This window comes from Eleutherodactylus coqui, chromosome 13 (assembly GCF_035609145.1).
Source record: "Eleutherodactylus coqui strain aEleCoq1 chromosome 13, aEleCoq1.hap1, whole genome shotgun sequence".
NCBI lineage: Eukaryota > Metazoa > Chordata > Amphibia > Anura > Eleutherodactylidae > Eleutherodactylus > Eleutherodactylus coqui.
This window is the reverse complement of record NC_089849.1, coordinates 117106779-117119262: the sequence shown is the minus strand read 5'-3', so window position 1 is coordinate 117119262 and position 12484 is coordinate 117106779. Positions and strand designations below refer to the sequence as shown.

General features: G+C 51.7%; 1 protein-coding gene across 1 annotated transcript in view; it reads right to left on the bottom strand.

Moving 5' to 3' along the window:
* Window positions 1-212: 212 nt before the first annotated feature.
* NPLOC4 (NPL4 homolog, ubiquitin recognition factor) overlaps window positions 213-12484 on the bottom strand; it is an 89870-nt gene continuing 77598 nt past the window's right edge. Inside the window, exons 16-17 of the mRNA XM_066586668.1 lie at window positions 4393-4495; window positions 213-2027 (exon numbers count right to left, since the gene is read on the bottom strand). Of these exons, the coding sequence (XP_066442765.1) occupies window positions 1867-2027; window positions 4393-4495 (264 nt within the window). The 3' untranslated portion in view covers window positions 213-1866. The remainder of the gene's footprint in view (window positions 2028-4392; window positions 4496-12484) is intronic.

The window sequence follows — 12484 nt, the reverse complement described above, 5'->3', positions numbered from 1 at the left end:
CAAATTTTACGAAAAGCTCGACTCGACCAACGCGGACCCGAGCATTTGGGTGCTCGCTCATCTCTAGTAGTTACCAAATGCTCGTGTGAGACATTCCTAAGAAAGGGTTAAACACTATCTCATGCCACCTCTGTAGGTGGTAACTTGTATGTTAAAAGGGGTTGCCCAGTGAAAAATTGTGAAATATTGTTTCTACTTAATCCAGCCAATAATTAGAAACTTTTGTTTATTATCTTCAGATATTCCAGGACTAATGTCAGAATAGCGCCACCTACTTCCAGTCCACTGCAGTACAAGTCCCAAGTTAGTCACACCTATTCAGTCTGGCTTCTCTCCAGTAACGCTGCCTCACTCAGCAGCTCTTCTGACATCAGAGAAGATGCAGCAACCTCAGAAGCAGCCGCTCACCCCATCAGGATCCCTCCACATACCCAATGGAGCAGAGAGAAGCCAGACTGAGGAACAATTACTGAGGTGGACCTGGAATAGACAGCAGGTGGCGCTCTTCTAACATTAGTGCCTGAATATCTGAGAAGATAAAACACTTTATTAAGAAGTGTAAACACCAAAAATGTTTAAAATAACTGGTTAGATTTCACTATAAAAATATTTTGTGGTACAAACCCTTTAATGTTGGATACCCAAAAAGCATTTAAAACATGCAAAAGTGGTTTCACATCTGCATTCGGGGTTCTGCTTTCCTGCTGTGTCCAGGGAGAAGAAAAGGGGAATCTGTGGCCGAAAGGCTTCATCTCTGGACAGAACCGAACAGCGCCGGATAAACCCCATTGACTATAATGGTGTCCATCTGGTTTCTGCCGAGCCGCCTGGCCTATTGCCAATAGAAAGCGCTATTTCTTCCGGTATTTGAGCCAAATCTGTAACAGAACTTCCGTCTGGAGGTTCCGACGCAGATGTGAAATCAGCCTTAGCCAAACCAAAGACACGCAGCAATATGGAGTACATTTTTTTAAGTTCTTAATTCAGGTTCTGGCATGAGTCAACTTTGGGGTATAACACAGATTTAAAGTGTAGCCAACTATAGGTGGTGATGGAGAGCTGGAGAGTTCAACTTCTCCCCTCTGGTGGGGATCTATTCTGTCTCAAAGTGTTGAGTCCCACTATACTTGGAAGGCCCACACTCCAATAAATCCAGATACACCGGGTATCACTGCAGAAGGCTTTTTTGCTGTTGTTAAACTTTTCTGATTTAAGCATTTCCCTTTAAGGAAAAAAAAAAAAAAATTACCAATGACATGAAGTCTACCCAGAAATGTGCCTTTAATCTAAGATTGTTAGCAATTAAAGTAATACTTGCGGAACAGGGTAATGGTGGATAAAAAAAACAATTGTATCTCCAACGTTGGTATTTGCATGGCACAAATACAAATGTTGCCAGACTGAAAAGTAAAGCAACGCCTTGCCGATGGATGCAAAGAATGGGACAGGCGAAAGCCTCCTCTCAAATAAGTTACATCTTCAATGAGAAAAATAATAATCGTCAAGACATAACTACCTTAACTAGGCTCCATTTTCAATCAAGGAGGTGAATGTGTAAAAAGATATGCAGGAAAGGTCAGCGGTGCCAGCCCAAGCTGTAGAACTGGCAAGACACAGTCCTGTAGGCAAAGCAAGGAGCAAGACAACATCTTTTCAATCCACCCCCTCCCATAGTAATGGGCTGGGCTTCGGTCGTGGCCGGTGGGCTCTTAAGCTCGGCACCCTTACATACTACCCTTGGAGAATAGACACACTCAAGACGTCTCCTTTATGCAGCCCTACACAAGCAACATAAGGTGGGGCTTGCATAAGATCAGCTTTCTAGAGTAGTGCTTTCTTGCTAGCCCCGTGGTCAGAGCTCCGATGTTAGGTTCGGGGCAGGCGACACATCTCGCACTGGTCTGTCCCAGCCTGGTTCATGAAGGTGCAGTGTTGACAGGACCACATTGATGTTGAAGACACAGCATGCGTTGATCCTCCGATAGCCCCATAATCGTGAAGCTCTGATGGTTGTACCCCAACTGTGCCTGAGGAAGGAGACAGAAAACATTATTCTTAAGAACTGGGAAAGGCAAAAGGATATAAACTTCAAATGTACAGATATGAGATAAATGGAGACGAGTGAGATGAACTGCCAGGTTGGGGCAACTCAGGTGAATGGATTTGTTTTTGGGGAAATTTACAGACTGGGCATCTGTGGCCTTGTAGGCTGGGGGCCACAGTTTAACACCCCGGACAGGTGCAGAGAGAGGACTCCGGTGTGGACAATGTACTCAACCAGCATACTAGCCAGCAGCAAGACTCAGGTGTGGACATTGTACTCAACCAGCATACTAGCCAGCAGCAAGACTCAGGTGTGGACATTGTACTCAACCAGCATACTAGCCAGCAGCAAGAACTGTTGGAAGAGGTTTACCCTGCTGGAAAATTTCAGAAAGGGACAGTAATGGCTAGGTGCCCCCCCCCCCCCCCCCCCCCACCCCACCTCTTCCAATAAGTTATCTGGGGGACGACGGGACTGTGGCACCCACTGGTTTATCTGTATAACAGCACATCTTTCAGGTGCCTTTATACAAAACGGATGGCCCGAGTGTTTCCTCATTCGATACATTCGGAATACGGTGTGCACCTTTACAGATGTTTTGCAGTATGTACAGCGCAAAATTCTGTTTGCAGCGGGGCAACCATCCTCACATACAGCGAGCGCTCCGAGTTCATAGGCACGTGAAAATCTATTGATAGGCTATATAATAAGTAACAAATGTGGGACTGATATTTTCAGCATCTGTATGGAGGCCAATGATGTTATTCATTACTTCATTCAGATCAGCCAAAAATTCCTCTCCTAGCGATCATCATCTCCATGAACGTTAGATTAGAAAGGTCTCATTCCATCCAACAGAATTATGTAGTGTTACAAGATATCCTCAACCAAAATTATAGGCACAGACTCCCTTTAACCCCTTGAGTGGCACGCCCGGAAAATTTCCGGGGACGAGCTCCACTGCACAGACCCACACAGAGCAGTGCAAGGGCTTTGAAAAATCGGCAATGTCCTGCTTTGTTTACAAGTTGCCATAGAGACCATCGGCTTGTCAGAAGAAAGCCGATGGTCTCTGTGGCAGGGAGAGCTGGTTGTTAGCTGTCAGAGGACAGCTAGGTACTAGCTCTTACAGCAGAGATCAGAGAAAACCTCCGATCTCTGCTGTGTTAACCCTCTACATGCTGCAGTCTATGTGACTGCAGCATGTAAAGGGTTGTCACTGCAGCATGTAAAGGGCTGTCACCATCGGACCCCCGGAATGTGATCAGGGGGTCCTGATGGGTCCCTGTGGAAGTCCCCTAAAGGGACAAAAAAAAAATAATAATTTTTAAACATTAAAAAAAAAAAGTAAAAAAATTATTAAAAAAATAAAAAAACACTTGTCTCCCTTTACTTTGTAAAAAATCAAAAATACAATCACACATGTGGTATCCATGCGTCGTAATGACCCAGAGAAGGAAGTTAATACATTATTTAACCCCTTAATGACATGGCCCCTTTTTTTCTTTTTTCCCCATTTCTTTTTTTCCTCCCCCCTGTTTAAAAAATCACAACTTGTCCCGCAAAAAACAAGCCCTTATATGGCCATGTCAATGAAAAAATGAAAAAGTTATGGCTCTTGAGACGCCACTGCAAAACTAGTTGAAATTCAATGATTAGACCATTTTAAAAAACCTGCCCTGGTGGGCACGACAGGGTGGTAGGAAACCCGCCACTCAAGGGGTTAAACTGATTTTCTTAGACTAAAAGAAAACCTGCCTTTGTTACCCCCGGTGCTGTAACCAATAACGGAGCAGCTATTGTTTTGTATGCCAGCAGCTCCGTGATTAGTGGTTCTAGGCCACAGACAGCATCTGGCCCTGATGGATGCCAGAGTTCGTATTTACAGAACTCCCCCCCCCCCCCCCCCACTCCCATCTGAACTTGTTGGTGGAAATGCACATGAAATGGGTCATCTGAGAATGAGAAGCAGCCTGAACTCCTCTATACTGAGAGCTATACACCTAATATAGGTCTGCTGCGGTAACTTTGCTTTCATCATGTTTTGTGCGATTCTACTAAGTTCTAAGCCATATAGACCTAACAGATGCGCGCTCCACATCTGGGACGCTCTACCTACAGAACACTGCATTCTGCACAGACTTCAATGGAGAGGTGTTGGCGATTTGCTCCTTCTGTAACTCCCATGCAGACACACTTTTCCCTTAACTCTCATAGACTTCAACGAAGAGCGGTACACCATCACATTCTCCTGTGTTCAGGGATTTATGATATACCACAAAGCCCCAAATTGGGATTACCCTCCTAAAGGGGTTATAATTTTGGTTACCCTGTCTTCTAGTACTCACTGCACAGCTGCTCGATGGTCGCCCACTGCTCCGATTTCTTCCACGTCTGAGCAAGGTCTTCATTCCTGGTTCTCACAGCATCCAAAAGCAAACTAATACTGTCCTGGAGACAGAAGCACATAATGAGGACTCCCGCTTGCAAGGGGAAATACATATGAAATGTTATCTCTATTTGCTGTAGATGTACACGCAGTTCCTCCCCGCCGGCAGGTCGGAGGCTGAATGGGGAAACTATAGTTTAAAATACAAATGCTAGCAAAAAAAAGGCAATAACTCTTTACATAAAAAGGCATAAAGCTTCCAGGGTTGGTCCTGACCACCAGGCGAGCACGGACATCCCAGCTGCTGCGCACATGCTGCACACGTGCACAATCATTTCCTGTCTATAAATTAGGGACTGGTCCCCTTCCAGGGTCACAGGCTGCCAACTGCGAGAGTGAATGGGAAGGTCCCTGGCATACATTTGTGCATGAGTTGGGATTCGTGTGGCTCATGTAGGTGGAGTAAGAACAGAGGATACGCTGGGATCGTGTGGACAAACATACTTCTGATGTTCATATAGGTCTGATCTGGGCACTCGCCCCCCGAATTACTATAGGACTGGCATTGTGTGCTGGTGGTTGGCAAGGTACATGGGTGTTTCTCTGCAGTGCTGTATAGGTCTGCATTATAGAAAGGCAGAAAAGCCCTTGTGCCCATTACATCCCTCCTAGTTTACCTCTTAGTACAGCGAGAACTAATGATTAGACTACGAAGTGTACAAGGTGAATAATCCGACTGGAGAAGACTATATACAATACTGGAACATGAAAATGTATATTGGCACGTGCACCTTTTGGATGGCGCACACTGAGTGCCCACTTTATTAGAGACACCGGCCCGGTCACGTGATCCCAAAGTGCGGCACCAACGTTTGGGTGGATCGGTTTGCACAGAAGCACTTTGGGGCTCATTCACACGGCTGTATGCATTGCGCAGCCTTTACCTCTGAGCCGCCTAGCTCTGCGTAGGGCAGCGATTGTGCGCGGTGTGTGACAGCGATGCCCACGCACACCGTTAGGCGCAGGGTGGCTAGTCTCGCTTTTATATCTTTTTTTAATTCTCCGCTTTGTCTTCGTGGTGTTCCCTATTAAATGTATTGCACTGAGCAGGGGGTCGGACCCGATGACCCTGGAGGTCCATGAGTCTAAATGTACAGCGTCTGATACATAACCCATGGAGAATAGGGCTGTACGCACGTAATACCAGATAAAAGAGAACAACCCTGCGCTCTTTTTTTGCACAATAAAAAACCGCTAGCGAGAGGGTCAATGAGAATCAGCGTACTATCACTGACTCCATCCACCGCGTGCATCGTGAGCGCAATACGCAGTGAAATCACTTGTGTGAATGAGCCCCTTAGAAAGAGAAAAGCAAGTGATCTGAGTGATTTCGCAGAAGGCCTGTTCATTGGCACTAGACTAGGGTGGGGGGGGGGGCGGGTATTTAAAAAACTGCCAACCTTGTAGGTTTTTCTTGTGCGGGCGGAGGCCAGAGCGCATAGAGGGGGCGGAGGCCAGAGCGCATAGAGGGGGCGGAGGCCAGAGCGCATAGAGGGGGCGGAGGCCAGAGCGCATAGAGGGGGCGGAGGCCAGAGCGCATAGAGGGGGCTGAGGGCGGAGGGCATAGAGGGGGCAGAGGCCAGAGGGCATAGAGGGGGCAGAGGCCAGAGGGCATAGAGGGGGCAGAGGCCAGAGGGCATAGAGGGGGCGGAGGCCAGAGGGCATAGAGGGGGCGGAGGCCAGAGGGCATAGAGGGGGCGGAGGCCAGAGGGCATAGAGGGGGCGGAGGCCAGAGGGCATAGAGGGGGCGGAGGCCAGAGGGCATAGAGGGGGCGGAGGCCAGAGGGCATAGAGGGGGCGGAGGCCAGAGGGCATAGAGGGGGCGGAGGCCAGAGGGCATAGAGGGGGCGGAGGCCAGAGGGCATAGAGGGGGCGGAGGCCAGAGGGCATAGAGGGGGCGGAGGCCAGAGGGCATAGAGGGGGCGGAGGCCAGAGGGCATAGAGGGGGCGGAGGCCAGAGGGCATAGAGGGGGCGGAGGCCAGAGGGCATAGAGGGGGCGGAGGCCAGAGGGCATAGAGGGGGCGGAGGCCAGAGGGCATAGAGGGGGCGGAGGCCAGAGGGCATAGAGGGGGCGGAGGCCAGAGGGCATAGAGGGGGCGGAGGCCAGAGGGCATAGAGGGGGCGGAGGCCAGAGGGCATAGAGGGGGCGGAGGCCAGAGGGCATAGAGGGGGCGGAGGCCAGAGGGCATAGAGGGGACGGAGGCCAGAGGGCATAGAGGGGACGGAGGCCAGAGGGCATAGAGGGGACGGAGGCCAGAGAGGGGACGGAGGCCAGAGGGGGGACGGAGGCCAGAGGGCATAGAGGGGACGGAGGCCAGAGGGCATAGAGGGGACGGAGGCCAGAGGGCATAGAGGGGACGGAGGCCAGAGGGCATAGAGGGGACAGAGGCCAGAGGGCATAGAGGGGACAGAGGCCAGAGGGCATAGAGGGGACAGAGGCCAGAGGGCATAGAGGGGACAGAGGCCAGAGGGCATAGAGGGGACGGAGGCCAGAGGGCATAGAGGGGACGGAGGCCAGAGGGCATAGAGGGGACGGAGGCCAGAGGGCATAGAGGGGACGGAGGCCAGAGGGCATAGAGGGGACGGAGGCCAGAGGGCATAGAGGGGACGGAGGCCAGAGGGCATAGAGGGGACGGAGGCCAGAGGGCATAGAGGGGACGGAGGCCAGAGGGCATAGAGGGGACGGAGGCCAGAGGGCATAGAGGGGACGGAGGCCAGAGGCCATAGAGGGGACGGAGGCCAGAGGCCATAGAGGGGACGGAGGCCAGAGGCCATAGAGGGGACGGAGGCCAGAGGCCATAGAGGGGACGGAGGCCAGAGGCCATAGAGGGGACGGAGGCCAGAGGCCATAGAGGGGACGGAGGCCAGAGGCCATAGAGGGGACGGAGGCCAGAGGCCATAGAGGGGACGGAGGCCAGAGGCCATAGAGGGGACGGAGGCCAGAGGCCATAGAGGGGACGGAGGCCAGAGGCCATAGAGGGGACGGAGGCCAGAGGGCATAGAGGGGACGGAGGCCAGAGCGCATAGAGGGGACGGAGGCCAGAGGGCATAGAGGGGACGGAGGCCAGAGGGCATAGAGGGGACGGAGGCCAGAGGGCATAGAGGGGACGGAGGCCAGAGCGCATAGAGGGGACGGAGGCCAGAGCGCATAGAGGGGACGGAGGCCAGAGCGCATAGAGGGGACGGAGGCCAGAGCGCATAGAGGGGACGGAGGCCAGAGCGCATAGAGGGGACGGAGGCCAGAGCGCATAGAGGGGACGGAGGCCAGAGCGCATAGAGGGGACGGAGGCCAGAGCGCATAGAGGGGACGGAGGCCAGAGCGCATAGAGGGGACGGAGGCCAGAGCGCATAGAGGGGGCGGAGGCCAGAGCGCATAGAGGGGGCGGAGGCCAGAGCGCATAGAGGGGGCGGAGGCCAGAGCGCATAGAGGGGGCGGAGGCCAGAGCGCATAGAGGGGGCGGAGGCCAGAGCACATAGAGGGGGCGGAGGCCAGAGGGCATAGAGGGGACGGAGGCCAGAGCACATTGAGGGGAAAGGAAAGACTCCAGTGGGCAAAAGAGCACAAAACTTGTATCACCGAGCAGCGGAAAAACATCTTCTGGTCAGATGCACCCAGATTCCTGTTGCCCCGTGCTGATGAAGGACCAGAATTTGGCGCAAGCAGCATGAATTGATGAACCCTTAGGTATCAACAGCTCAGGCTGGTGGAGCTATAGTAAGGCTGGAATCATACGAGCGTATGCGTATTTGCACCACATGCGTTCCATATTTGCATGCGCAGCTGTGTTTTCACTGTACTTTTGCACGTCAATTAAATGGCTAATTTGAGTTCTGTCGCTGCGCAAATATGCAGGAAAATTGAGCGGTTTTTTTTTGCATGTTGGAACTGCGCATACCAAATGCGCGCATGGAAAGGAACCAATTGAAATCAACAGGTTCTAGTTTCTGAGTATTGAGTGCAAAAATTTTTCGCACGCAATACTCAGAAACTACAACCCATTGGTTTCAATGGCTTCCTTTCCATGCGCGCATTTGGTATGCGCAGTTCCAACATGCAAAAAGGAAAAAAAAACAAAACGCTCAATTTTCTTGCATATTTGCGCAGCGACAGATACGTTAGTGTGAATCCGGCCCCAGGCATGGGGAAGGTTTTCTTGACACTCTGGGTCCTCCGATACCTGTGGATTTGAAGACCAACGGAGGTGGAACACTGCAAGAGGGGCGTCCCTAATGAAGCGGGCATTAAGTATATCTAGGAGCGGGTACAGAATTGTGCAGGAACACATCTGGTACGCAGACTAATTAGTCAGCTTAAAATCAGTGGGGTCTTTCCCCAACGTGCAAATGAAGATGCACTTGTGTGCAGAAGGACAGTAAAACCCACCGAAAAACTAGAAGGCATCGTTCCTTCTGCAAAAAAAAACGCTACGCTCATGTAAAAGGGGCCTCAGCATTCAACACTGGGTATCCGACCGGCATACAAGCTTGCCGTTAGTGACGGCCCCATAGTGTTTTTACATCCTGCCAATGCAGAAGGTGTATGGAGGGAGGCAGGACTACAGCGGGTTTTACAGACATCACTTCAGAGCAAGAGCAACAAGCAGCGCCCAGGTGATCAGCATGACAAATATACCAGTCATTGGGTACCATCTGCCTACCATACACGCCATGCGCTGCCAACCAGTTACATAACCTCCAGAGCCACAACTCACACTAGTTGTGCTCCATGTAATCGCAGGAGCACTCATGTATGTGCTGCCCACAAGGTAACTCCTCCTGTCCCAACAAGATATCCAACATCCTGTGCTGCCCACAAGGTAACTCCTCCTGTCCCAACAAGATATCCGACATCCTGTGCTGCCCACACGGTAACTCCTCCTGTCCCAACAAGCTATCCAACATCCTGTGCTGCCCACAAGGTTACTCCTCCTGTCCCAACAAGCTATCCAACATCATGTGCTGCCCACACGGTAACTCCTCCTGTCCCAACAAGCTCACATCATGTGCTGCCCACACAGTAACTCCTCCTGTCCCAACAAGCTGACATCATGTGCTGCCCACACGGTAACTCCTCCTGTCCCAACAAGCTCACATTACATGCTGCCCACACGGTAACTCCTCCTGTCCCAACAAGCTGACATTACATGCTGCCCACACGGTAACTCCTCCTGTCCCAACAAGCTATCCGACATAATGTGCTGCCCACACGGTAACGCCTCCTGTCCCAACAGCTCACATCATGTGCTGCCCACACAGTAACTCCTCCTGTCCCAACAAGCTATCCAACATCCTGTGCTGCCCACAAGGTTACTCCTCCTGTCCCAACAAGCTATCCAACATCATGTGCTGCCCACACGGTAACTCCTCCTGTCCCAACAAGCTCACATCATGTGCTGCCCACACAGTAACTCCTCCTGTCCCAACAAGCTGACATCATGTGCTGCCCACACGGTAACTCCTCCTGTCCCAACAAGCTCACATTACATGCTGCCCACACGGTAACTCCTCCTGTCCCAACAAGCTATCCGACATAATGTGCTGCCCACACGGTAACTCCTCCTGTCCCAACAAGCTATCCAACATCCTGTGCTGCCCACAAGGTTACTCCTCCTGTCCCAACAAGCTATCAAACATCATGTGCTGCCCACACGGTAACTCCTCCTGTCCCAACAAGCTATCCGACATCATGTGCTGCCCACACGGTAACTCCTCCTGTCCCAACAAGCTATCCAACATCATGTGCTGCCCACATGGTTACTCCTCCTGTCCCAACAAGCTATCAGACATCTTGTGCTGCCCACATGGTTACTCCTCCTGTCCCAACAAGCTATCCAACATCATGTGCTGCCCACACGGTAACTCCTCCTGTCCCAACAAGCTATCCGACATCATGTGCTGCCCACACGGTAACTCCTCCTGTCCCAACAAGCTATCCAACATCATGTGCTGCCCACACGGTAACTCCTCCTGTCCCAACAAGCTATCCGACATCATGTGCTGCCCACACGGTAACTCCTCCTGTCCCAACAAGCTATCCAACATCATGTGCTGCCCACATGGTTACTCCTCCTGTCCCAACAAGCTATCAGACATCTTGTGCTGCCCACACGGTAACTCCTCCTGTCCCAACAAGCTCACATTACATGCTGCCCACACGGTAACTCCTCCTGTCCCAACAAGCTATCCGACATAATGTGCTGCCCACACGGTAACTCCTCCTGTCCCAACAAGCTATCCAACATCCTGTGCTGCCCACACAGTAACTCCTCCTGTCCCAACAAGCTATCCGACATAATGTGCTGCCCACAAGGTTACTCTTCCTGTCCCAACAAGCTGACATTATGTGCTGCACACAAGGTAACTCCTCCAGTCCCAACAAGCTGACATCATGTGCCACCCACACAGTAACTCCTCCTGTCCCAACAAGCTATCCAACATCTTATGCTGCCCACAAGGTAACTCCTCCTGTCCCAACAAGCTGACATCATGTGCTGCCCACACGGTAACTCCTCCTGTCCAAACAAGCTGACATCATGTGCTGCCCACACGGTAACTCCTCATGTCCCAACAAGCTCACATCACATGCTGCCCACAAGGTAACTCCTCCTGTCCCAACAAGCTGACATCATGTGCTGCCCACACAGTAACTCCTCCTGTCACAACAAGCTGACATCATGTGCTGCCCACACGGTAACTCCTCATGTCCTAACAAGCCATCTGACATCATGTGCTGCGCACACAGTAACTCCTCCTGTCCCAACAAGCTATCAGACATCATGTGCTGCGCACACGGTAACTCCTCCTGTCCCAACAAGCTATCCGACATCATGTGCTGCGCACACAGTAACTCCTCCTGTCCCAACAAGCTCACATCATGTGCTGCCCACACGGTAACTCCTCATGTCCTAACAAGCCATCTGACATCATGTGCTGCGCACACAGTAACTCCTCCTGTCCCAACAAGCTCACATCATGTGCTGCCCACACGGTAACTCCTCCTGTCCCAACAAGCTGACATCATGTGCTGCCCACACAGTAACTCCTGTCCCAACAAGCTCACATCATGTGCTGCCCACAAGGTAACTCCTCCTGTCCCAACAAGCCATCTGACATCATGTGCTGCCCACACAGTAACCCCTCCTGTCCCAACAAGCTATCAGACATCATGTGCTGCCCACACGGTAACTCCTCCTGTCCCAACAAGTTGACATCATGTGCTGCCCACACGGTAACTCCTCATGTCCTAACAAGCCATCTGACATCATGTGCTGCGCACACAGTAACTCCTCCTGTCCCAACAAGCTCACATCATGTGCTGCCCACACGGTAACTCCTCCTGTCCCAACAATCTCACATCACATGCTGCCCACAAGGTAACTCCTCCTGTCCCAACAAGCTATCCAACATCATGTGCTGCCCACACAGTAACTCCTCCTGTCCCAACAAGCTCACATTACATGCTGCCCACACTGTAACTCCTCCTGTCCTAACAAGCTATCCGACATAATGTGCTACCCACAAGGTAACTCCTCCAGTCCCAACAAGCTGACATCATGTGCCACCCACACAGTAACTCCTCCTGTCCCAACAAGCTATCCAACATCTTATGCTGCCCACACGGTAACTCCTCCTGTCCCAACAAGCTGACATCATGTGCTGCCCACACGGTAACTCCTCATGTCCCAACAAGCTCACATCACATGCTGCCCACAAGGTAACTCCTCCTGTCCCAACAAGCTATCCAACATCATGTGCTGCCCACACGGTAACTCCTCCTGTCCCAACAAGCTGACATCATGTGCTGCCCACACAGTAACTCCTCCTGTCACAACAAGCTGACATCATGTGCTGCCCACACGGTAACTCCTCCTGTCCCAACAAGCTATCAGACATCATGTGCTGCCCACACGGTAACTCCTCCTGTCCCAACAAGCTATCCGACATCATGTGCTGCGCACACAGTAACTCCTCCTGTCCCAACAAGCTCACA